Source organism: Ursus americanus, chromosome 11 (assembly GCF_024610735.1).
Source record: "Ursus americanus isolate L20-20 chromosome 11, mUrsAme1.1.p, whole genome shotgun sequence".
NCBI lineage: Eukaryota > Metazoa > Chordata > Mammalia > Carnivora > Ursidae > Ursus > Ursus americanus.
The window spans coordinates 27,399,339-27,426,842 of NC_142137.1; the positions used below are offsets into that span (position 1 = coordinate 27,399,339).

The 27,504-nt window shown below is 42.4% G+C and overlaps 1 protein-coding gene across 12 annotated transcripts in view; it reads left to right on the forward strand.

Moving 5' to 3' along the window:
• The first annotated feature begins 4,845 nt into the window (after nucleotides 1-4,845).
• LOC123792895 (uncharacterized) overlaps nucleotides 4,846-27,504 on the forward strand; it is a 29,274-nt gene continuing 6,615 nt past the window's right edge. For 2 of the 12 annotated variants that reach the window (XR_015726075.1, XR_015726076.1), the window contains exons 1-2: nucleotides 5,025-5,446; nucleotides 27,174-27,312. Coding sequence is in view for 4 of the 12 variants with exons in the window: in XM_087865394.1 (XP_087721520.1) it covers nucleotides 5,043-5,446; nucleotides 18,529-18,573; nucleotides 24,654-24,750 (546 nt within the window). In the remaining 8 variants the exon portion in view is untranslated. The other 10 variants (XM_087865394.1, XM_087865395.1, XR_015726077.1 and 7 more) reach the window with 10 other exon arrangements.

The following is a 27,504-nucleotide window of genomic DNA, read 5'->3' on the forward strand; positions in this document are numbered from 1 at the left end:
GACCCCTGCAGCGTGAGGTGGGTCTCCAGGGCCTTTTCATCTCAATCCACAGGGGGAGGAGGAGGGAGCAGGGGACAGCTGGGCTGGAGTGGCATTCTGTCCACTGACTGATCCTCACCTCTTCCTCAGGGCAGCAAAATACTAACGTGGCCTTCCTCAAATAGCAGCCCCAAAACCCGAGGAGGCCCTGCTGTGGTTTCCAAACATCAATTCAACACAGTTTTGGGGATTAACTGGAAATAGTACTCAGCAGATGGAATTCACTGAACATCTGCTATGTGCACTTTGGACCTGCTGCCATCCTCCATGACTACAGTTTCTCTGAGGACCCATCATCAAGAAAATCTAGAAAAATCTAGAAAATCTAGAAAACCATGAGAAAATGGTGTTTATCGAACCCTATAGTGCTTTGTACTAAGCTCTTCCATGCAGTATTTCATTTAATATTCAAAACAATACCAGGAGGAGGGGACCAGCCTCTCCCATCTCACAGAGGAGGAAACAGGTTCAGAGAGTTGAAGTGGCCCAAGATCACAGAACCAGAGCCAGGACTCACAGCCAGCGAGCGGACCCACAGACCATGCACTTACCCACCAGCTTTTGTGGGAGCCGGGGAACAAGGAGCAGGAGGCAGAGGAAAGGAAGAGTCAGGCAGGTGGGTTTGTAATGCAGGTGTGGTTCAGAGGACATCCCCTGTGAGTCTCCCAGAGCTGAGATGGAGAATTCCTCTCCACGACACCAGACAGAGAGACGGGGGGGGGGGGGGGGGGGGGGGGACCGTAAAGAGAAAAAACAAAACAAAAAACCCTGCTCCCAATGAGGAGCCAGGAGCGGAGTGTTGATGGCAAAGTATCTGGGAGACTGGGAGACGCTGTGGTTTATGCTCTTTGTCTCGCGTCTCCGGCTGCCGTGGCAACAGTGCGTAAGGTCGCGCTAAGGCTCCGCACAGTACTGCCTACTCGGCTGTCGCTCCAGGCAGCAAGGACTGCTAAACAGAAACGCACGCTGATTTCTGCTCCGTTAAGCAAGGGAAACATGATCAGGGTCTGCCTGGTGCAAGAAGACCAAAAGCAGATGGAAAGATGCTTATATGTCAAGGTTGTGCGAGAACAAAGAAGAAAGAACAGGTTGCAAATTATTTTTTGAAATATTAAGCTACTAACAAAACCTTAACACTCACCGAGACAGACGGCAGAGGGAATAAAATGGGGAGGGGCGGGGAGGGCTGGGGAGTCGTGGCTGAGGCCGCTTTGGCGCAGCATCCTGCTGCTGCCACGTTTTTCTAGAGTGTCTGAAAATATCAGTCTTTAAAATACATAGGCATTATTTTTTGAGACGTGTGTGTCTATAGCCTCAGGGCCGAAAAGCAAACAACTCCATTGCCATGAGCTCATGCTGGAGTCGGTGTAAATTGTTTCCCTCCTATGTATAATGTTTCTAATTAGGACTATTATGGAGGACGAGCTTTGTGGGCTGGTGAATTGGCTCTTTGTGCTCATTGCAAACAGAGGGCTCTGTGCCGGCCTGTACTCCGCTGACCTGCTTCTTAGATGCCTCACAAGGTGCGGTGACCCCTCCCACCCCGCTCCCTGATGTCCCGCGTCAGGGGAACCACCGAGGGGACGTGCTCCCTGCCTCCCCCCGCCCCCAACACGCTGGTCATTAAAAACAGGACGGCGTGAAGAGATGATGACCCCGGCTTCTAGTTGGCCCTTTTACTCTGATAGAACACCTTTCATTCACAGAAGTCCGGGGCGACGCCATTCCTCTGAAACTATTCACCTAAAAGGAGGAGGGCGAACAATATACACTGGCTCCTCCCTCCGCATCGAGAATTTTGGAAAGATCCCACTTTGACATCTGTGAAACGAAAGTGGAGAAGGCCTCCGCTTCCCTGAACGGCTGAGGCCCGGGAGGAGGAGGTAATCCAGAGGCTCTGAGTCGGACTCTACGGTTCCCCACTTCCCCGTGTCTGTCAGAAACACAAGAAATCAATCCTCAACCAGCTGAGTAGCTAAGAGGAGGTAATTGCCTTCTACAGGTAAAAACCTCGTTCATCCTTTTAAGAACCGTCTTATTAATTACTACCTCCCGGGTCTGGCAGAGGTATGCGACGCCTAGAAACAGAGTTGGCTTGGCTTAGAGGTCTCTGCATTCTTGGTCACAGAGGACCATGGAAAGGTCCCCTCCTGATCCAGCAAACCGTTTCCATGGTGGGACGAGAGGCTCCAGAGTCCACAAGGGTGCCAGAATTTTAAGGTGGGCGGAAGCTGGCACGGAAAAGCCTCCCCTGGGGATTCTGATAAGCTCGGATGGGGTGATAGCAGTGGTCCTGGGCACGCTTCCCATTACCTCAGGCCAAATGTATCAGCGCCTCGTCCAGGCCTGCAGAGCCAGAATAGCCCAGCCCGCAAAGCCAAAGCCACAGGGAAAGGAGCTCAAGCTGTGGCCGGAGAGCCAGACGCTGCCAGAAAAAAGCCCCATTCTTGCCACCCCAAGGCAAACCCTAGATCCCTCAGCCATGGGCCCGTTGGCAGCTCCCTGCGCCTGGGAACCGAGTAGGGTGGTGAGTCCCCAGAGCCAGTGGGACGTGGGGTTCCAGAGAGTCTAGCTGCAGACCAGGCCGAGGGGGTAGAAGCAGACTGCGGCTCTGAACCACAGAGGCATTCTTGCCTCATGCCTGCTGGTCTGTCTGGATGCCCTATCCGTGACTTTTTTTACCTGGCTTAAAAGGAGAAAAACCAGGATCACATAGTATATTTTTAACGATGCCCAGTTTGTTCAGTTTTGGAGAACTACCATTTGTTCTGGGACGATGTCCTTTCTACTTTTTTGGTAGAAAAAAAAGGGCGTGTTATTTCAGAAACAGAGAGGATAATGTAATAATAGATGATAACATTTCTTGGCTTTGTGTTTTTAATATTCCTAGTTATCAGAATAAACTATGGCAATACCATGCTAGTCTTCCCTTTCATTTTTTCGGGGGTTTTGCTGGGGTGTGTAGTAGCTTGAAGATGCTCACCAATTCTTTGGCTCCTCTCCCACCGAGAGGGGCATCTAATTTGTCTCCCTTTGAATCTGGGCTGGCCTTACTGACTTACTTGGCTGATAAAATATAGTGGACATAACAGTCAAGATCTTCTGCAACTAGGTCATAGGAAGCCTTGCAGCCTCCTCCTAGGCCTTCTGGAACACTTACTCTTTGAACCCAACTGCCATGCTGTTAGAATGCCCCAGAAGCCTCAAGGAGAGGCCCATATAGAAAGGAAGCAAGGCCCCTGGCCAATGCTGGGTGAGCTCCTAACTGATAACCGCCTCCCACTTGCCAGACGCAGTGAGCCCTTTTGGAAGAGGATCCTTCTGAGCTGCCAGCTGAGCCGCCACAACTGATACTACATGCACCAGAGATGAATTCCACCAACACTGCCCAAATTGCAGATTTGGGAAGACAATAAATGGTTTTTGTTGCTTGCAGCCACTAAGTCTGGGAGCGATTTGGTACACAGAAGTAGATGACCAAAACAGCTTGTTTGTCTAAACAGTTTGTGAAATTCAAAAGTCAGAGGATTGTGTTTCCTGTTGTTTGTTAAACATCTATATTAGGCCGAATAATGCCCCGCCCCCAAGATGTCCATGACCTCATCTCCAGCATCTGGCAATATGTTCTGTTACATGCAAAAGGGAATTAAGATTACAGATAAAATTAAGATTGCCAATCAAAACGGGGAGACTTTTCTGGATTATTTGGGTGGACCCGATATAATCACAAGGGTCCTTCAGTGTGGCAGAGGAGGCAGAAAAGGAGGTCAGAAAGATGCAGGATGAGAACTTGACCTGCTGCTGCTGGCTTTGAAGATGGAGGAAGGAATGTGGATGGCCCCTCGAAGCTGGAAGAGGCAAGAAAAGAGATTCTCCCATAAAACATCCAGAAAGGAATGCAGACCTGCCAACCCCTTGATTTTAGCCCAGTGAGGACCCATGTCAGATTTCTGACCTCCAGACTGTAAGAACATACATCTGTGTTGTCTTAAGGCACTAAATTTGTTGTAATTTGTTACAAAACCATAGAGAACGAAAACAGTGTCTAGCCTGAGCTACCATGTACCATTCACCTCTTCGAGTCAGAATAGATGGTTAAATCTGCTTGAAGATCTTGTACAGCCCCTATTTTAAAGATGGGAATATAGAAGCCTAAAGGTCAACTCTAAGGTCAAACAGCTAATGTGTAATACAGCCAGGACTAGAACTCAGGTGCTCTCAAATTTAAACTCCTTGAGGAAAGGAAAGTTGGGGGGCGATGGGGAGTTCTCTTTGGTCCATCATTCTATCCCCAGTGTCTAGAACAGTGCCTGGCACATGGTGGGTATTTGTGGAAAGAAAAGGTAAAAATTAATTCCTACATGTTGTGCGATCGTCACTTCCTCCTGTAAAGTCACCAAAGGACAAAATCCATAGCTTCGTCAAAGACAAAAAGACCTCCATCACCTCTTATATTTTACATCAGATTATGTGGCTTTTAACAATGTGCTGTCTTAAATCTCACCATTTGCTTAATGTCAATTATAAGTTATATATTTTTATATAGATATATGGTACAAAATTTTTAAAATATGAAAGAATACAATGAAAAATAAATCTCATTTTCATCCCACTCTCTACACGTCACCAAAGTTACCACTTCCTCGTGCATTCTCCCAAAGACTTCGAGCCGGATCTTTGAGACTTGAGGCTGAACAGTTTTAAGTATGTCTACCGTAGTCTTTGGATTTTTACCTTCTCGGCACCTCTGTTGCCATTTGTCACTTTGGCTCTAAAAGCATCTGAGCTACTCCTTGTAACTGGACAAGGCTCCCCCTGCCCGAGGCGGAAGTCAGGGTCTTCCCGGTGCCGGGGCTCACACAGACCTCCAGGAATAGGATTCGCGGTGGTTATTTAGCTCCGGGGCTGGTTACTTAAGGCCCAGGCGAATCTGACACTGTCTCACGTCCCACAGCTGGCGGAAGAGACATGAAGATCTCAGTCGCGCTTTCCTGACACACTCTATGGAGGCTGACGGACATACAGCACCCTGCTTTAACCACTGGGCCCTGATTGAGTTCAAGAGGCGAACTGGCTCCTCTCCAAGAACCGCCCAGTCACTTCCTCGGTTGTGCGCTCCGAATGACAGCAGCAGCTGGATCATGATCTGCGTGCAGTCAGCCGTGTGGCCGCATAGAATTCTGGGCTATCTGTTATTTAGCCCGGGGCCCAAGGACCCAAAGCTGTTCTTTGACAAGAGCACAGAGGCAGTTTTCAGGCCTGGTGGACCCGATCTTGTGGGAAGCCCCCTTGGGGGACCTGGAATTCTCAGCCGTTGGTTCTCCAAACGGCTCCGTATCACTTTGCAGGTCAGTTTGAATACCGGTGCGTGGCTGTTCTTTTCTACAGTTATTAGCACTTTGGACATGTAAGTAAATGTGTTTTTGTTAAAGGAAGGCGGGTTATTGTCAAACGGGTGGGGAGGCATTTGGGGCCCTGGTAGAGAGGGACCCCAAGCGGGCACCGTGCTCATCGCGGCATCAGCACCAGCTCCGTGGTCTGCCTCAGCCGTCTCAAGACTTCGCTCTAACTGAGCCCACTCCGGTCCAAAGCGAGGAGCGAGAAGTTGTGGTGCCACAGAGCGAGCCAGAGTTTCAGGGAAGGGAGGACATTGGTAAGGAGACAGACTCTTCTATTTATCAACCGTCGTTTCTGTCTCCAAACGGCAAACCAAAACATAAAGTAAAATATGAAATAAAATCAAATTTAAAATCCCTCCCGGTGCTTTCAGAGGTAGACCGGTCCTGGCCTCTCCCCAGCAGACACCACCCAAAGGCCCAATAACCTCATTCAGTTTTGGTGCGAGAGCAACTGTCTACTTATAATAACGTTCAAGGTCCCTGCTAAGAACAGGGGATGAATTAATACTTAGAAATTTCTCTTCTCTGCAAGTGCCATGCCATGTTAAAAAAAAACTGCTATTTTGGGCTAAAATTAACAAGTCAGGAAATGACAGATGCTGGCGAGGATGTGGAGAAAGGGGAACCCTCCTACAGTACTGGTGGGAATGCAAGCTGGTGCAGCCACTCGGGAAAACAGTGTGGAGGTTCCTCAAAAGGTTGAAGATAGAGCTACCCTACGACCAAGAATCACACTACTGGGTATTTACCCCAAAGATACAAATCTAGTGATCCGAAGGGGCACCTTCAGATAAACCCAAAGTTTATAGCAGCAATGTCCACAATAGCCAAACTATGGAAAGAGCCCAAGATGTCCATCAACAGATGAATGGATAGAGAAGATATGGTGTATATATATATATATACATGGAATATTACGCAGCTAGCAAAAAACGAAATCTTGTCATTTGCAATGACGTGAGTGGAACTAGAGGGTATTATGCTAAGCGAAATAGGCCAATCAGAGAAAGACAATTATCATATGATCTCACTGATATGTGGAATTTAAGAAACAAAACAGAGGATCATAGGGGAAGAGAGGGAAAAATGAAACAAGATGAAACCAGTGAGGGAGACAAACCATAAGAGACTCCTAATCTCAGGAAACAAACTGAGGGTTGCTAGAGGGGAGGGCGTGGGCGGGATGGGGTGGCTGGGTGATGGACATTGGGGAGGGTATATGTTGCGGTGAGCACTGTGTGTTGTGTAAGACTGATGAATCACAGACCTGTACCCCCAAAACAAATAATGCATTATATGTTAATAATAAAAAACCCTGCCATTTTGATGATTCACATTTCCTTCAAAGAGAAGATAAGCACCTTGATTCATATCCATGTGCAAATGTCCCCATCATGCAGGGAAAGTGGTTCCTCTGAAGGGCTGGGGGGCTGAGAAGCCCCTGGGTTTCCTGAGGACTCTGCCTGATCCCTGCTGGTTTGTGGGAAAGAGGAGGGGGTGCATCCTGTCACATTTACTGTTTCCTATTTCTTCATTTCATGCTTTCATTTAACTTTTACTTTGTAGAAAGTGAGAAGTGTTTTGTCTTTGTGAATCTTTCACCCAAATCAGTATTTCTTCTACTCTCTATCTACTCCAGAAAATACTGCAAGAAAATTCTTTGTATGTCTTTAAATAATAACATTCAAATTCTTGTTGGAGAAGTAAGCCATGTTCATTACTGGAAATCTAGAGGAAAACAAACTGCCCATAATCCCAGGATCCAGAGACAGTCATTATTCATAATTTGGATTACCAGATAAACCTGTCTAGGTCCTGATGTGTTACCTTTTTGTTCATTTTGCTGGATGTGATTTGCTAATTTTTGTTAAGGATTTTTGCATGTATGTTCATGAGGAATTTGGGTCTGTAGTTTGTGTGTGTGTGTGTGTGTGTGTGTGTGTGTGTGTGTGTGTGTGTGATATTTTGTCTGGTTTTGGTATCAGGGTAATGCATCCCTAATAAATTGAGTTGGAATGTGTTTCCTCCTCTTTTGTATTCTGGAAGAGTTTGTGTAGAATTGGTATTATTCCTTAAATGTTAGAATTTGCCAGCAAAAACATTTAGACCTAGTTTATTTCATTGAGAGTTTTAAACTACAAATTCAATTTCTTTACTTATTATAGATTTATACAGAATTTCTCTTTCTTCTTGAGTCAGTTTTGGTAATTTGTTTCTTTTCCTGATATTCCTATAAAATCCTTTCATTTTATCAGGAGTGCCTGGCTGACTCAGTCGGTAGGGCATGCGATCGTTCAACTCAGGGTTGTGAGTTCAAGCCCCCCGTTGGGTGTAAAATAAATAAACTTAAAATAATAAATAAAATGTAAAAATAAAACCTTTAAAAGAAATGTTTTTATTTTATCAGATTGGTAGTGATATCCCCCTCTTTCATTGCTGATTTTGATAATTTGTGTCTTACCTCTTTTTTTTTAATTGTTCACTTTAACTAAAGTTTTATTTTTATTTTTATTATTTTTTATTATGTTAGTCACCATACAGTACATTAGTTTTTGATGCAGTGTTCCATGATTCATTGTTTGCATACAACACCCAGTGCTCCATGCAATACGTGCCCTCATTAACACCCATCACTGGGCTAGCCCATCCCCCCACTCCCCTCCCCTCTGAAACCCTCAGTTTGTTTCCTGAAGTCCATTTAAAAAAAATCTTTTCGAAGTACATAGTTTTGGTTTAATTGATTTTCTGCATTACTTTTCTGTTTTTTATTTTATTGATTCCTACATTGATCTTTATTTTTTCCTTTCTTTGGCTTACTTAAGGTTTCATTTGTCCTTCTTTTATAATTTCTTAAGACAAATGATGAAACAATTGGCTCATAATATTTCTTTTTTAAAGATTTATTTTATTTATTTTAGAGAGAGAGTGCACGCAAGTGAGCATGGTGGGGAGGGGCAGAGGGATAGGGAGAGAGAATCTCAAGCACACTCAGCACTGAGTGTGAGCCCAACCCACGACCCTGAGATCAACCTGAGCTGAAACCAAGAATCGGACACTTAGCCCGACTGCACCACCCAGGTGCCCCAATATTTCTTCTTTTTTAATAGAAGTATTTGGTGTTATGAATTCCTCCCAACCAGTGCTTTGGCTGCAATTCATAAATTTTAATATGTTCTGTTTTATTTTAAATTCATTATTGAAATACTCTTTAAAAAAAAACTATTTTATTTATTTATTTATCTTAGAGAGAGAGAGGAGGGGCAGAAGGAGGAGAGAATCTCAAGCAGACTCCACCCTGAACGCCAAACCCAAGTGGGGCTCAATCTCACAACTCTGAGATCATGACGTGAGCCAAAATCAAGAGTCAGACACTTACTGACTAAGCCACCCCAGTGCCCCTCCTGTTTTTTGTTTTTTTAAGTAGGCTCCATACCCAGCATGGAGCCCGACTCAGGACTCGAACTCATGACCCCAAGATTGAGACCTGAACTGAAATCAAGAGTCAGATGCTTAACGACTGAGCCACCCAGGCACCCCTGAAATTTTCTTCTTGATTTCTTCTTTCGTCTGTGGGTTATTTAGAAGAGCATTGTTGACCATCCAAATATTTGGAGATTTCCCGAGTTTCTTACCGTTGATGATCTTTAACTCCATTGTGGTCAGAGAACATCTTTTGAGTAATTTCAATCATCTTAAATTTATTTAGCTTTGTTTTAGGACCTAGTATATGATCTATCCCGGAGACTACTTCGTGTGCGGTCTAAAAGGACATATATTCTGAGGCCCTTGGCTGGCTCAGTCAGTAGAGTATGTGACTCTTGAATTCAAGGTTGTAAGTTCAAGCCCCATGTTGGGTGTAGAGATTACTTAAAAATAAATCTTTAAGAAAAATAAAAGGATGTGTATTCTGCTGCTGTTAGAGTTTTTAAGTCTCCTCTACCGTTATTTACTTTCTGTCCTGTTATTCTGTCAATTATCAAAAGGTGGGTATTGGAATCTCTAATGATAGTCTTGGAATTGTCAATTTCTTCCTTCACTTCTGTCAATTTTTGCTTTGTATATTTGGGGGCTCTCTTTGTTAGGTGTGAATATACTTATATCTTCCTGATTTATTGAGATTTTAAGTATTGTGAAAGACCTCCCTTTGTCTCTTGTATAGCTTGTTTTAAAATCTGTTTGATATTAATACAGCCATTCTATCTCTCTTATGATTACTGTTTATATAGCAAACATTTTTCCATCATTTTACTGTCCATCTAAAGTTTGCCTCTTATAGACCGTATTATTGAGTCTTATTTTATAGCCAGTGTGAGAATTTCTGCCTTTTCATTGGATGATGAGTAATGTAATTAATTTGATGCGATCAATGATAAGATTGGATTATGTCTATCATTTTGCTACTTAATTCCTCTATGTTTTTTTGTTCTTCTGCTGTTCTTTTGCTGTTTCCTTTTCTGTTAAACAAATATTTTAGGTGCAACATCTTTATTCTATTGCTGATTTTAAAAGTATTTTTAAAATTTATTAATGATTGCTCTAGGGATTAAAATCTTACCTTGTCATAATCTAGCAGTTCAAGTTAATACTGACTTAATTCCAGGAAAATGTAGCAACTTTGTGCCAATATAACTCCATTCCCCCTTTCCTTTATGCTATTTCTGTTTATATATTACATATGTGTTCATTATAAGCTCACCACGTGTTCTGTTATAGCTTTACAGAATATTGATTTTTAAAGAAATTAAGAGAAGGGAAGATATATTTATACAGTCCTTTATATCTACCCACATATTTACAGTCTCCCATGTTCTTCATTTTTCTCTTTTTTTCTTTCTCTTAATGATGAACACTTTACATTTAGAATTAGCCAGCTGGACTCAGTTTAAATGACCCTAATTTCGTTGGCAACATCCAAAGCATCATAGTCAGGAGCCAAACATATGCCTTCTTCTGTCCATCAGGCCTCTTCAGGGTGCTGACCTTGGCCACATCAGTGTCACAGAACTTTCTCACGGCCTGTTTGATCTGTTTGTTGGCCTGGACATCCACAGTGAGCACATGGCTGACTCGGCAGTTAGGGGAACTTCATGATGGCCTAGTGGTCAAGCTTGTTTCTCCCAGGGCACTCTTCCAGAGATATTTGGGTTGCCGTCTCAGCTGCAGTGTCTTAGGCCATTACAAAGTAGGTGATGTATGGATCTTTCTTTCTGTGTGTGGCTGTGGACATCTTTCAACACCACTTTCTTGGTTTTCAAAGTCTTTGCTTTGGCTTTGGGGAAGGAGCAAGGGTTTCCTTCTTTGCTTTTGACACCATCCTGTAAAAACCTTTATTTCTTCTTTGGATTCAAGTTACCATCTGGTGTCACCTACCTACTTTCAGCCTGAAGAACTTCCTTATAAAGCTGGTCAGCTAGCAACAAATTCTTTCGATCTTTATCTGGGAACGTCTTTCTTTCATGTTCATTGTTAAAGGACAGTTTTACTGGATATAAAATTCTTAGTTGAAAGTTTTTCTTTTTTCTTTGAGCAATCTGAATATCTAATTCTATTATGTTTAACCTCCATGGTTTCTGACAAGAACTCGACCATTATTGTTCCCTTGCACATAATGAGACATTTTCTCTCACTGGTTTCAAGATTTTCTCTTGTATTTGGCTTCCAGTAGTTTGACTATGGTGTGTCTAGACGTGAATCTCTTTTTATTTATTCTGCTTGGAGTTGGTGAGCTCCTGGGTCTGTTGATTATTGCTTTCAATCAAATTTGAGAATTTTTCAGCCATTATGTCATGAAATATTTTTTTGCCACTTTCTCCTTTAGCCTTCTGGGACACCAATCACATGATGTTGGTATGCCTAATGTTATCTCTCCAGCTTCTCAGGCTCTGTTTAATTTTCTTTAGCATTTTTCCTCGCTGTTCCTTAGATTGAATAATTTCTACGGATCTGTATGCAAGTTCACTGATTTCTTTCTTCTGTGACCTCTTCTAGCAGATTTTTAAATTTCTGTTTTTATATATTTCAATTCAAAATTCCCATTAGGTTCTTTTTTATAATGTCCACTTCTTTGTTGCAATTCTCTACTTGTCAAGTCATTGTCACTGAACTGTTCTTTAATTCTTTTTTTTTTTTTTAAGATTTTATTTATTTATTCGACAGAGAGAGAGACAGCCAGCGAGAGAGGGAACACAAGCAGGGGGAGTGGGAGAGGAAGAAGCAGGCTCATAGCAGAGGAGCCTGATGTGGGGCTCGAACCCATAACGCCGGGATCACGCCCTGAGCCGAAGGCAGACGTTTAACCGCTGTGCCACCCAGGCGCCCCTGAACTGTTCTTTAATTCTTAAGTGCAGTTTCCTCTAGTTCTTTAAACATATTTATAGTAGCTATTTTGAAATTTTTTTCTTCTAAATCTAGCTTCTGGGCCTACTCAGAGAGTTTCTATTGTTTTGTTCTGAGTATGGGTCACATTTTTTTAGAGTATGAATCAGATTTCTTGTTTCCTCTCATGTGTCATCATTTTTCTTGAAAATTTGACATTTTAGAAAATATTCTATAGCAACTCTGGACTCTAATTTCTTTTTCTGAGGTGGTTATGTTGTTTTTATTAACTTGTCTGGACTTAATCTGTAGAATGTGTCTCCTGCAGTGTGTGGCCATGAATGTTTTCTGCTCAGTTTTTTGTTTTTAATTCTTATATTTAATTTTTAGCCTAGCTCCCAAAGCATTGTCCCTGTGTCTGCATAGTTTAGAGGTCAGCTGATGACTGGGCAGAGTTTATGCTCAAATACCTTAAGCCTATAAGATCCGTCCTCTGTTGATGGATCTGTGTGTGGGTTGAGGAATGCATTCAAAGGTCAGTCAGTCTTCAAGTCTGCCTGACTTGTACTTTCTTCCAGGCTTTCTTGGCTCTTCTCTGTACATATGCATAGTGTCTTGCTCAACTAGGGATGCATGGAGAGCTTAAATAGCTTTTTTATGGCTCTCTTATTTCTAGGATTTCCCCATTAAGTGTCTGACTGGTCAGCCGCTCACTCCAACCAGGACTGCAGTCTCAGGCTAGCAGCTCTGCAAGGTTTCCTTTTTAAATCCTAAATGAGTTGCTGCTTTTACTGACAGCACTGCTGGGTGTGGGTTTTCACCATTCACTCCAAATCAAATCTACCCCCTCTGACAGTGAGGCCGCTGGTTTTCACAGCCAGTACGGTGCTGGTAAAATTATCAGGCTAGATGTGCTGGGGACACAGGGAAGAGAGCCATGAAGGACACAGACTCTCATCATTTTAACACAAAAGGTTAGCAGTTTCTCATGACTAAATGCTTCTCGATTTGTTCTTCCCTTTGCTTGATTTCCCAAACCCTGAAATTGTTTTTGTCATTTTGCTCAGTTTGATATTTTATTTTGGGGGGGTGAGAATTTGTCAGCCTTTTCACTCTGCCATAGCCAGAAGTCCCACCCAATACATACTTTCAAAATACAATCACACTGCACATTCTGTTTTCTATACTGAAAAGTCTATCTATTCAAGGTTTTCAATTTCATTTCTGAATTTGATAAGTTGTCTTCTTTTAGCTGCTTTTCTGAATTCCCAAATTGAACTTTGGGGACCTTTACCTCCTTTGTCCTAGGATCACTTTAAAAACTCAAAAGAAATTTTAAATGACCATGTAGTTAGGAGACTCCTAACCTGGACCCCTTAAACCTTAGGAGTAGGAGAAAGTAGTGACAGGGACAGGGAGGGGCAATCAATAAGAAAATTTCAATATTTGAAAAACACCACATGAACACTGTACAATTACCAGAGACAAGGCAAAGCTTACCACAATGTCTCATTTCTAAGTTTGGGGCTGGAATTACTTCACCTCAATATAAGGATTCTGGTAATCTTATGCTGATCAGAGGTGTTTGCTGGTAGTTATAAATAGTGCCAGTTAACAAAAGTGGGAAAGTAAGCCAATTATTACCTAATAGCGGTTTATTTTAAACAGGGGTGTGGGTCCAAGGGAACAAAGTAACAAAGGGACCTTAGAGATAAAATAGATAGAAACCTCTGATGTGGCCCGCACCTCCCTGGTACAGAGGAGGAAACATGAAACCAGTCCAATAGGCCACATGGCAAGTTAATAGCAGGACCCAAACCTCCATCTATGGGCAATTCAACTTTCCCTTTAAGCCTATAAACATATTACAGCACAGACTACACAGTCACTATCAATTAAGTCCTATGATTTAAATAATATAAAATACATATCAATGCTATCTAACAGAACTTTCTGCAATGAAGGAAATATTCATATTTGTACTGTCCAAAATGGTAGCCACCAGCCACATGTGGCTATTGAGTCCTTGAAATATGGCTAGTGAAACTGAAGAACTGAATTGAATTCTTTATTTACTTTATAGTGGCTCAAGTTTTGGAGAATGAAGATGTAAACATCTGAGTCATTCATAAAATTAAATTCCTCCTCTAAGCTATTCAAAGCATAAGGCAGTTATTTTCAAACTTTATTTTTTATTTTTTTTAAGATTTATTTATTTACTCTAGAGAGAGAGAGAGAGCAGGGGGATGGGCAGAGAGAGAGGGAGACAAGCAGACTTCTGTGCTGAGCAGGGAACCCGACGCGGGGCTCGATCACAGTGCCCTGAGATCATGACCTGAGGCAAAGTCAAACCCTGAACCGACTGAGCCACTCAGGTGCCCTTCAAACTTTAAATCACAGAATCTATTCTTTTAAAAAAGAAAATATTGTTCCCAAGCTAATAATACGTAAACCAGAAGAGCTAACATGAGGGTGGGCATGGAGTCAAACTGCTTCCTCGTCTGCTTTCCACCTTTACAGAGTCTCACCTGCCCAGCCCACGGGGGCCCTTGGGCGCCTCCTCAGAAGCCCTAAGACTGCACTGAACATAGTGTGACAATCACCAACAAAAAGTGCAGGAGAACAGAGCAGCAGGAGGGAATTCCCCCCACAAATATTTACTGAGCAGCAGCTGGGAACGAGACACTGGTCTAGATACTATAGGAATTACACAGGAAATATGGCCCCTGCGACGAACAGACAGGAAAAGACAATAATGCTTATCAATAATATCTTAGCCAGATGCTATCTATACCTTATCTCATTTTATCATTGTGTTAGCTCTGGGACGTGTTATGATCATAACCAGCTCCCCCAGGGGTCTTTTTAGAAATTTGTGGGAACTTTGAGGGTAATCTAACGATTGGAGGGTACTGCTGGCCTGCAGTGGGTGGGGGCCAGAGCTGCTGAGCACACTGAAATGTACCGGCCCGTGCCCCACCATGAAGAATTGTCCTGCATCCATTGCAACTTTTGAATGTCCTCTCAGTCATTCATTAGGTGAATTTTTTTTTTTTTTTGAGAGAAAGAGAGGGAGTGTACAAGGCGGGGGTGCAGGGGGGAGGTGGAGAGGGAGAGAATTTTAAGCAGCACAGAACCCAAGCTGAGGCTCCATCTCACAGGCCTGAGATCATGACCTGAGCCAAAATCAAGAGTCAGATGCTTAACCAACTGAGCCACCCAGGTGCCCAGGCGAAAATTGTGTTTATAATTATTTGAACCCAGAACAAAACTTACCTTATATATAAACAAGAAGTATTTTCTGCATAGTCTTAATATAGCTGAATCGCTAGGAACGAGGCTACCGCATGAATCAAGGTAAGTTGGACTTTTGTGCTTATCATTTAGATTGTTCATCGTTCATTGGTCATGTCAGAAAGTCGCATCACTAACAGCACCAGGGCTGATGGTGTTCAAGCTGCCAAGACCACACATTACATCAGTATGCATTTCTTCAGTTATTCACTGTGGCTTCTGCAATCAGGACAACCATTTACATAGACACATACAGATATAGATATCTACATATTACTTTATCTTAAGTTCTTTTTCTTTTTCTTTTCTTTTATACCACAGCTAGAGCACTGACTTGATAAACAGTTGACCCTTGAACAACATGGGTCACCTATATGCAGGGGCCACTTATATGCAGGTTTTTTTAATACTGTACAGAACTGCAACTGTATTTTCTCTTCCATATGATTTTCTTAATAACGTTTTCTTTTCTGTAGCTCAATCGTAAGAATACAGTATATAATACATATAACATACAAAGCATATGTTAATTGACTGTGTATATTTTTATTTTTTAATTAATATATATTGTATTATTGATTTTGGAGGTACAGGTCAGTGATTCATCAGTCTCATATAATACCCAGTGCTCATTACATCACATGCCCTCCTTAATGTCCATCACCCAGTTACCCCATCCCCCCACCCACCTCCCTTCCAGCAACCCTCAGTTTGTTTCCTATGGTTAAGAGTCTCTTATGCTTTGTCTCCCTCTCTGGTCTTGTCTTATTTTTTCCTCTCTTCCCCTATGATCCTCTGTTTTGTTTCTTAAATTCCACATATCAGTGAGATCATATGATAATTGTCTTTCTCTGATTGGTTTATTTCGCTTAGCATAATACCCTCTAGTTCCACCCACGTCATTGCAAATGGCAAGATTTCTTTTTTTTTTTGATGGCTGAGTAATATTCCATTGTGTGTGTGTGTGTGTGTGTGTGTATGTGTGTGTGTGTGTGTGTGTATACACACCATATCTTCTTTATCCATTCATCTGAATCGACTATGTATATTATTGGTAAAGCTGCCAGTCAACAGTAGGCTATTAGTGGTTAAGTTTTAGGGCTGTCAAAGTTTATACAGGACTTTCAACTGGGGGATTGGTGCCCCCAAGCTCCATGTTGTTCAAGGGTCAACTGTATTTTGAAGTTATATATATAGGCCAGTTCCCTTATCTATGAATTTCATACTAGATAAAGGGGTGTTACAAAAGTATTTCTTATAGGGGCACCTGGGTGGCTCAGTCGGTTAAGCGGTATACTCTTGATTTCGGCTCAGGTCATGATCTCAGGGTTGTGAGATCGAGCCCCACGCTCAGCAGAGTCTCCTTGAGATTCTCTCTCTCTCTCCCTCTGTCCACACCTATGCCCCACTCCCGATTGTGAGCACTCTAAGTAAATAACGAAAGAAAGAAAGAAAGAAAGAAAGAAAGAAAGAAAGAAAGGGAGAAAGAAAGAAAATCTTAAAAAAAAAAAGGTATTTCTTATAAAATGGGTTTGCTGGACAGGACAGAGTTGAGCCACTGACCTGGATAATACTCTTATCACGTCCACCTTCCCCCCACTCCTTTCATCCAACAGGGGGCCTGCAGAAAACACAAACAAATAAGAGAAAATGTAGGGTGTTTCAATTAAATGCCAAAGTGAATGGTTCAGACTGGGCATCTAGGAAGAATCCTTCCAAAAGGCTGTTTAGTGGAGGCTGGAGTAACTGGGGAGGTTCCTTGCGGATGGGACTTCAGCAGGACTGGGATGGGGAGTAGGACTTGAAGGAAGGGGAGGGGACTGTGCCCAAGCTTTGCACACAGGGAGAACGCGATGCAAAGGAGAGAACGGTCTTTGCCCTGACAACGTGCAGCATACGCCGGGCAACCCACAGGGAGACACAGGGCTGTTGTGTGTGTCTTGCTTCCTACGCCCAGCTCCGGCTCCGGGGCTTGTGGGGAGTTATGGATTTCACTGTTACAGCACTTTGATAATTGTTTATCATCTTAGCCTGCCCCTGCTGTGAAGGAATAAATGTTTCATTTTCTAATTTAGAGTCACTAAAAATGGTAGTATTAGAGTCACTCGTTTAAATATACAGGCTGCAAATCCTGGTAATAATGGTGGTGGACACTCCGTTTGTAATAAGCTACTGCTTTTTAACAATTAACATTTCAAAAAAAATTAATATTTCCAGAAACAATGCTTTGAATGTTCTGTACTTGTGCCAATGGTATTGAGGCTCTGACTAGTGAGAACCCCATATATGGATGATTTTGACTGCAAATATTAAGAAAAAGAAGAAAGAAATTGATATTTAAAGTAAGGACTATCTATAATGTCCCAGAAGAGAACTCCAGAGACTGGGCAGTTCCAATGGTAAAATGAGTGAATCAGTGCAGTTCTCAACACCACGGGCTCTTTCCATTTTTCTTTTCTCGCTGGTTTCTGTGTGGCCTCCAAGACTGGCTCCCTTCGTAGTCTTGAAATGGCCGCCACAGCTCATATTTAGAAGTCCAGAAATAGAAAATGGACTGTTGGTGTCTTGGTTATCTTTTTAAGCTTAAAACAAATCCTCCTAAAAACCCTCCCTGAAAGTTTTCCCTCAAGTTTTATTGGCCAGGATTGCATTACATGGCCCTGCTTGAGCCAGTGGCTTAGCAAAGGGAATGAGACCAATGTGTTGGGTTTGGTTCAATCACTATTCACCCTCTGGAGCTGAGGGGGGCCAGCCTCCGTGGAATGAGAAAGCCACTCCGGACAGAGTAAACAAATAGGGCTTCTGACAGCAACGGAGGAGACAACAACACTGTCTGCCACAACCAGGGGTTTCTAAATTGGTTTCCCCAGAGCATTCTTTGGAGGTGCAAGAAATAGGAGTTCTTTGGTCAAGTAAGTGTGGAAAAGGGTGCACTAGCTCATCTCCCCAGGAATTCACAGTGCCATCAGCATATGAAAGGCTCTGAGAAAACCTGTACTTTATGTTAAACCTAGAATTTCCCAGATGTGTGTAAACTCCTGTTTGTGAAATGCTGTGAGCAATCCAACAGAAGCAGTGTTCCGTGAAACATCTGTTTGTGAGACGCTGGGGTGGCTACTGGGTCTTTATTTGGCTTTTGTAATATTTTAAGTTGGATTTAGGTGTTAATAAGTTTTAAGTGTTAATGCCGTTATAAGAAAATTTTAGACAGTTTTATTTTAGAGTGTTTTGCTACTTTTTTAAAAGATCTTACAAATGTTGCAGAGTTCATTTGTTCCCTTCTCCAAATTAGAAAGGGTGTGGCGGCGGTGGTAGGCTGGAGACCAGCTTGTTTGCTGAAACTAGATCTGGTGTAAAGATCTAGATTCTAGATCTATTGTTTTCATTACTTAGCCTTTGGAGCAAACAAAAGTTAATTCTGTTGGCCAGGGTAAGCTCCAGATAAGATGTCCAGCCTTTCTATTATTTTGTTTTCCCACAGAACACAGGGACAGGAACAATCCAAAGAGACTATCCAAGTCACATGGTACGTAACCCACTCCAAGGGCAATATAATGGTTAATAGTTTCCAAAATGAGGGCATGTGGCCTCGCTTAGGTTCACTAACCAGTTAGCAAAGTTTCAGCTTAGGAAGTTGCTCCATATGCTCCCCCCGAATCTTCTGTATAGTTCACTAACAAACGCAATTGAATGTTCACTGTATGTGTAAGGCCCTGGGAATTTCAACAGTGAACAAAACCAGAAGCATGGTCCTTGCTTTAACAAGTGCACCATCAGGGCACCTGGGTGGCTCAGTCAGTTAAGCATCTGACTCTTGGTTTCAGCTCAGGTCATGATCTCACGGTCGTGAGATCGAGCCCCACGTGGGGTTTGAGCTCAGCACGGATTCTGCTCGAAATTCTCTCTCCCCCTCTGCCCCTCCCAATGTGCTCTCTCTCTTTCCCTCTGAAATAAATGAATAAATCTTAACAACAACAACCACCACAACAAAAAACAAGTACACTATTTAGTTGGTGTCAAGAGACAAGTCCAAATGTTAAAATGATACCAGGATAGCTAACTGATGCAGGGCAACTTCACCAGAGAATATTAATTAAGACTACATGAGACACACCCTGAATTTCCGACTAAAAACTTATTTTCCTTTGTCCAATCCTCACTGGAAATAAAGAACGTGTTACAACAAATTGTACAAGAATTTTTCACATAATTTAGTTGCCAGAAGCCCCCAGTTAATCTGTAGTTCTTTGGATCATTTTCATATGAAAGTTCCTATGAATTACGAGTAAGGAATTCTATATGAAAACTATGTACACATATATATTATAATCAGTGCTAAGCTCGTTGTTTGTTCCAAAAGAGCTATTATACACATAGTATGGTTGGGGAAGCAACATAAGTCTATTCCTCGTTTATATGGAAAAAAGGGTGTGGGATTTTTTTAAGCCATGGGAAAAATGGAGAAAGTGGTTTTTGAAAAGATTTTTAGATACATGTGTAGAATTGAAATGCTCATGATTAAAAGAGCTTAATACATTTCTACAAATACCTTAGGGGGGAAATGCCTTTGGATTTTCCGGACCCATCTTCTCTGCTCCATCCCCTCTTTTCATTTGGACCTCCTCTTTCCTTTAGCCCTGTAGCCTCTGCTCTGCTCAGTTTGTATGATGGTGGCTTTCTGAAAGGGAACTTCGTTTTATTGGTTTGGAGTTTGGGCTCAGACTGCTCCAACTCCCGCAGGCCTTTCCTCCATGGCACTTTCCAACAGCCTGGAGTCTCTGAGTCTCCCAGACTGGGAGTCTCACCTGCTAAGGGCTGCTCTTCTCAGGGGGGCCCTCACGTTGTCTATGTACAGAGAGAGGATCTCTTTCTCTTTCTCTCTTCCCTCCTGTCCCTTGGGTGACACAGACCTTCCAAACCCAGCCTGTAGGGGCTAAAAGGCAAAACTCAGGAGCTCTTTTTATTCCTGGTGACCTTTCTCCAGATGAATGATACAAAAGTATTGGGAGTGGAAGGGTTTTACAAATCTCTGGACCATGTCTTTGTGAGATGTGATGACTCAGGAGTTGGAAGTACAGATGGCAACTTATGAGAACCACAGTGAGGAACTGGAGGAACTATGTTCTCTTTGGACCTAGACTCTGTGGGTGGCTTCTGCCTCATGTTGCAATTTCATGTCCAGAAAAGATAGTTGCTCTGATTAGTATAACCATAGCTACAGATGGTATGGAAACACTATCTAATGCATTTATGCTCTTTTTAAACAGTTTCTCTGTTTTTTCTTTTTTTTAAGATTTATTTATTTATTTTAGAGAGAGAGCATGTGCATGAGAAGGGGGAGGGGCAGAGGAAGAGGGAAAGGGAATCCTCAAGCAGACTCCCCATTGAGTATGGAGCAGGTCACAGGGCTCGATCGCAGGACCCCAAGATCATGACCTGAGCCAAAACCAAGAGCCAGCCACTCAACTGACTGAGCCACCCAGACGCCCCTAAAGTTTTTATTTCAATTCCAGTTAGTTAACATAGAGTATGAGTTTCAGGTGCACACTATAGGGAAATGCGGGAAAGCAACAGAAAAGGTGGTGGGTAATGCCACCAAAACACAGTGAAAGAGTCCCTCATTTTTTTATAGTGTTTCTTTAAACAATGAACCCGAATACCTATTACATAGCCCCCTGCTTGTAAGAGTGCTCTGTGGCTCAGTGGGTGGTGTCTTCGGCATTCAGATGGCTGACCAGTAATCTGTGCAGATATAGATGTCATTCTCTATACAAAGAGAGATCATCCAATAAAGGAGATAAAGGGTAGTAAACTTCCTATTTATACTAGAAACACACTCAAGTGCATAGAAATTTCAGAGGGAGGAAAAAACCAAAGGAACCCACATTTACTGAGAGCCTCCTATGGGGCAGGCATTCTTCTGGGCACAACACATATTAAATTATTTAATCCTTCAACTCTATGAGGTAGATGCTATCTTTTGCATTTTATGGACAATAAGGTAAGATCAGAGAGGTTCAGTAACTTATCCAAGGCCACGTAGCTCAGAAGTAGAAGTGCTGGGTTTCAAGCCTAAATTTGTCTCCAAATCCCATGTTCTTTCTGTCGAGCCATGTTGATATGACTGAGGCGGAGGTGAATATCACAACTCAATAATTATTAGAGACTATAAATGGAAATTATCCCAGTGATTTTTTTAAGTAATCTCTATGCCCCACATGAGGCTCTAACTCATGACCCTGAGATCAAGAGTCCCATGCTCTACCAACTGAGCCAAGCAGGCGCCCTCGCCCTGTGATATTTAACCAGCTCAGTTTTTATGGGGTCTTTTCTGCAATGTGGTGAAAATATAATGGGAAACACCATGAAATCAAATCATGGGGACCTTTGGTCAATCAAGGTTTTTCTGTTTTGGACATAAAAAAGGTGCTCCCTCCCCCTGAAATGTCAAGATCAGGGATTAGGTTCCCCCAAACACTTCTGAAGCTATCACTTGGGATGACTATGAATTTCTTTGCTCCTACACCTTTTGTCCTCATTGATATCTGGTCCCCTGGCACCACAATGCCAAGAGGTACACAGAACTGCAAGGAAAATACACAATTCAGAAAAGGATCATCATTAACAAAACCTGAAGAAGACTTTGTATTTCAAGCTCAGGAAACAAAAAAAGATTTTTATATTTATATAAGATAATATATTTGCTTCTCCCTACTCCTAAAGAACGAGATTAATTTAGCACTCAAGCACCACATGGTTGCCTGGATAGGTTAGAAGTGTTAGAATTGAGGGGCATCTGGGTGGCTCAGTCGTTAAGCATCTGCCTTCAGCTCAGGGCGTGATCCCGCGTTCTGGGATCAAGCCCCACATCAGGCTCCTCCGCTGGGAGCCTGCTTCTTCCTCTCCCACTCCCCCTGCTTGTGTTCCCTCTCTCGCTGGCTGTCTCTCTCTCTGTGTCAAATAAATAAATAAAATCTTTAAAAAAAAAAAAAGAAGTGTTAGAATTGAGAACCCACCCCCAAAAAAGGAAGGTCAATGGAGTCAAAGGCCATGTAGAAGAGAGGAGGCCCAAGCAGGGCAGGAAGGGAAAGACAAACTGACTCTCACCAAAAGAACCAAAATATTTTTTTTAAAGAAACAAGACAGGGGTACCTGGGTGGCTCACACAGTGAAGCCTCTGACTCTTGATTTTGGCTCAGGTCATGATTTCAGGGTCCTGGGATGGAGCCCTGCCTCAGGCTCCATGCTCAGTGGGGAGTCTGCTTGAGGATTCTCTCCCTCTGCCCCTCCCTCCATGCTCTCTCTCACTCAAATAAATCTTTTTTTTTTTTTCTAAAGAGAGCAAGACACTACTCTTTGCCTATCAAATTGGTACATAATTTGAAGATTGCTCATAGTGAATTTTGGTAAGGCTCAGGGACGTCACACTCTCATATGCTACTGGTGAAAGTAAATTAATCCAGCCTTTTTAGAAGGTAATTTGGGAGTATATGTGAGAAGAGTGTGGTACAAGTCTGGGGTTCTCAAACTTTAGCATGCATCAGAATCACCTGGAGGCTCATTAAAACACAAATTGCTGGGCCCCACCCCCAGGGTTTCTGATTCAGCAGTATGGGGGAGAGTCAGAGAATTTGCATTTCTAACAAGTTCCCACATGATGCTAATGACGCTGGTCTAGGGAATACATTTTGAGAACTACTGGCATAAATGGTTGGGAATTTGGCTCTAATGCTTATCAGTTGTGTGACATATGCAAGTTACTTCTCTGTTTTTCATTTATTGAAAATGGGGAAAACAGGGCACCTGGCTGGCTCAGTCAGTGGAGAGTGCAACTCTTGACCTTGGGGTTGTGAGTTCGAGCCCCACATTGGGTGTAGAGATTACTTAAAAATAAAATCTTTTAAAAAATATGGGAACAATAAATAGTGTCTACCTCATACAGTTGTAAGAATTAAGAGTTAATAAATGTAAAGTGCATATGGGAAGTGCTCACTAAATGTTAGCTCAATAAATGTTTTAATGTTTTTTTTCTTAAGATTGTATTTATTTATTCGAGAGAGTGAGCATGTGAGTACACACGTGCACAAGCAGGGCAGAGGGAGAGGGAGAAGCAGACTCCCCGCTGAGGAGGGAGCCTGACATGGGGCTCGATCCCAGGACCCTGAGATCAAGACCTGAGCCAAAGGCAGATGCTTAGCCGACTGAGCCACCCAGGCATCCCTCAATAAATGTTTTCATAATTTAAAATGCTCATTCTTTTTGATTAGACAATTCCATGTCTAAGTATTTATTTCCAGAGAAATATTTATATTACAACCTAGATGAAATAAATTCATTTAAAAATATAACAATAAAATATTCTTGACTCAAGACTAAAAAATCTCTATAGCTCTATAACCTTTAAAGTAATCCGCCTTATAATTAAAATGTTTCTCATAAAGAAAAATCCAGAGGTCCTCACTGGTGTCTTCTACCAAACTGTTTAAGGAAAAAATAATACAAGTATTGCACAAAATATGTCAGACAACAGAAGATAAAACATTTCCTGGGGTGCCTGGGTGGCTCAGTCATTAAGCGTCTGCCTTCGGCTCAGGGCATGATCTCAGGGTCCTGGGATCGAGCCCCACATCAGGCTTCTCCGCTGGGAGCCTGCTTCTTCCTCTCCCACTCCCCCTGCTTGTGTTCCCTCTCTCGCTGGCTGTCTCTCTGTCAAATAAATAAATAAAATCTTAAAAAAAAAAAAAAAAGTTTCCCAAATCATTTTAGGAGTCCTGCATAACCTTGACATTGAACTTGACAAAGACATCACAAGAAAATTATAGACCAATATCCTTCATGAATATAGATACAAAAATTCTTAACAAAATACTAGCAAATCTGTTGTCAAAAACCGACCTCTGTGCTCCAGAGCCAAAACATGTAACGCAAAGACAGAGCTGGGGTATAAAGAGGAACAATAGATTTATTGCTTTGCCAGTCAAAGGAGGCTGCCTTCAAAACTGCAAGGCCACCCAGAGGAAGGAGCTGGGAGTTTTATAGGGAAGTCCAGGATCTAGCCAGTTCTGACAGGAACTGTGTACGTGCCGCCAGCCTCCTTTGCCACGTCTTCAGGGTGGTATCAGGTTCCTGAAACAAAAGGCTAAGATGGGAGGGGTGGTTTGCAGAAGAGAGGGAAAAGGTTACCTAAAGATTTATGCATTTATTTTAGAGAGAGTGACAGAGAGAAAATGTGAGTGGGGGGAGGAGCAGAATCTTTCAGGCGGACTCACCACTGAGTGCAGAGCCCCACTTGGGGCTCAATCACACAACCTGAGATCATGATCCTGAGGTCATGACCTGAGCCCAAACCAAGAGTAGGATGCTTAACCGACTGAGTCACCCAAGCGCCTGAGGTTACTCAGTTTAAAATCGAGTTTTCCTGAAGCATTAGGGCAGCCATTTTGATTTTGTTCCACTTTACGCTTTTAAGCAGTCTCAAATCAAACCCAGCAAATTAGAAAAATGGTAATACACCATGACCAAAATCTGTATTAGTTTGCTGTGCTTGTTGTAACAAATTACCACAGACTTAGGGGCTTAAAACAACAGAAACTTATTCTCTCTCAGTTCTAGAGACCAGAAGTCTGAAATCAGTGACAGCAAGGCCACATTCCCTTCAGAGGCTAAAGGAGAATTCATCCTCGCCTCCTCTAGTGTCTGGTGACTGACAGCATTCCTTGGCTTGTGGCGGCATCACTCCAGTCTCTGTTTCCATCTTCACATCGCCTTCTCTTTGTGTTGATCCCAGGAATGCAAGGTTGTTTTAACACCCAAAAATCAGTCAGTGTAGCCCCCAATACACATCCTACATAATTCCCCTCCCTTGAGCAGGATTTGTGAATATGATGGAATAGTTACATCGGTGATTACATTATATTATATAAAACTCTACCATTTAACAGACCAAAGAGGAATTTTCCTGGTGGCCTTGAAGAAGCCAACCACCATGTTGTCGAAAAGGCCACATGGCAAAGTACAGTCTCTGGGAACTTAAGGATGGCCCTCCACTGACAGCAGACAAATCCTATAACCACAGGAGCTAAATTATGCCAAAAACTAGTAATCTTAGAAGAGAACCCCAAGCCTTAGATGAGCTCAAAGTCCCAGTTGCCACCTTGAGATCTGGTGAGACCCTGAGCAGAGGACCCAGTCAACACGTGACCACACTCCTGACCCACAGAAACTGTGAGATCATAAATTCGTGTTGTGCTAAGCCAAAAAAAATTTTTTAATTTATTTATGTAAGTAATCTCTGCACCCAACATGGGGCTCAAACTCACAACCCCAAGATCAAGAGTTGCATGCTCTTCCAACTGAGCAAGCCAGGCACCCTTGGCCAAAAATATTTTTTAATGTAATTCCTCATATTAACAGGATAAAGGAGAAAAATCATATAATCATCTCATATGCAGGAAAGGCATTTAACAAAATGCAGCACCTGTTTGTGATTAAAACTCTTGTCAAAATAGAAGTAGAAGGAAACTTCCTCCATTTGATTTAGGGCACCTATGAGAAACCTTGATCTAACATCATACCTACTAGTGAAATATAGAATACTTTCTAAGACTGAGAAAGTTACAAGGTGTTCACTCACACCAGTTCTATTCAACATTGTATTGGACATGCTAGCCCATGCATTTAGGCAAGAAAAATAAATAAAACCTATTTAAATTAGAAAGGAAGAAGTACTGTCTTTATTCACAGATGACATGATTGTATATGTAGAAAATCTAAGGGAATCCTCTCATATTAGAACAGTGAATTTGGCAATGTTGCAGGATATAAAGGCAATATGCAAAAACCAACTATATTTCTATATATAGCAACAAATAATTAAAAAATGAAATTTTACCCCTCAAAAATTCTACCTTCCATAAAACACTAGAGAACAGGGGCACCTGGGTGGCTCAGTCGTTAAGCATCTGCCTTCGGCTCACGGCATGATCCCGGAGTTATGGGATCGAGCCCCACATCAGGCTCCTCCACTGTGAGCCTGCTTCTTCCTCTCCCACTCCTCCTGCTTGTGTTCCCTCTCTCACTGGCTGTCTCTCTCTCTGACAAATAAATAAATAAAAATCTTTAAAAAAATAAAATAACATAAAACACTAGAGAACAATTCAGCCATGTTCTTTGCAACTTTGTAACAAGGAGTGCCTTTTCTCCAGTTTCCAATTACCTGTTCCTCATTTCCATCTGAGACCTCACCAGAATGGCCTTTATGTCCCTATTTCTGCCAACATTCTGTTCGTGATTATTGGCGGGTTCTCTAAGAAGATGGAAGCCTTCTCTCTTGCCCTCCTCTTTTCTTTCTAAGCCCTCACCCAAACTGCCTTTAACATTTCTCATTTCTACCATGTACCTCAGACTCCTCCAGCCTCCCCCATCCCCCAGTTCCAAAGCTGCTGCCACACTTCTAGGTACTTGTTACAGCAACACCCCATTTCTTGGTACCAAAATCTGTATTAGTCTGCATGAGTTGCTGTAACAAAATGCCATAGACTGGGTGACCTCAACAACAGAAATGTATTTTCTCACAGTTCTGGAGGCTGGGAAGTCCAAGATCAAGGTCTGGCAGGGTATGGTTTCTGGTGAAGGCTGCCTTCCTGGCTTGCAGCTAACAACCCTCTTGCTGTGTCCTCACATGGTAGGGAGAGAAGGCTGTGGGGAGAGAGAAGAAAATGTGGGGGTGGGGGGCAGAAGGTAAAAAGGAGAAGGAAGAGAGCTCTTACAAGGAAACTAATCTTTCTTACAAGGAAACTAATCTTAGTAGATCAGGGTTCTATCCTTTTATTGCCCCCCCATCACGGTTCTATCCTTATGACTTCATTTAACTATAATTACTTTGATAAAGGCCTCATTTCCAAATACAGCCACATTGGGGATAAGGGCTTCAACATAAAAATTTTGAAAGGACACAAATATTCAGTTCATAATATCACCTTTATGTGAAAAAATACAGCAGTACTTTCTAAAATAATCGAAGCAGCAGAAAAAGTCTGAAAAATCAGCAGTAATGTACTTAATACATCTTAAAGCTTTAAGTCAGTATTTTTATCTCTTTCTCTTATATTATATTCTCTCATTTAGAACAAATGAACAAATGTTCCTGTTGGGCTTGTGTTTTGCTGGTCCAAGCTGGCTTTCTACTGCCTGCAAGATTAAGATGATGCTATCTGAGGCTTTAAAATGCCCACCATTTAATATGATCCAGGAATTCTATGCCAAGGTAAAAAAATGACGCTAATGACTTGCCCTATTAATTGCCTGTTCTGTGTTGGGTATCATGACAGGTGCTGGGAGTGCAGGAGAAATAAAGCCCACGGCTTGTCTACAAAGAACTTACAGTTGGCTAAGGACATAGACCTGTCCTTTCAAAGTGATTTTCCCAGGAGTGGTAAGGGGTTTGTACAGTCCTCAC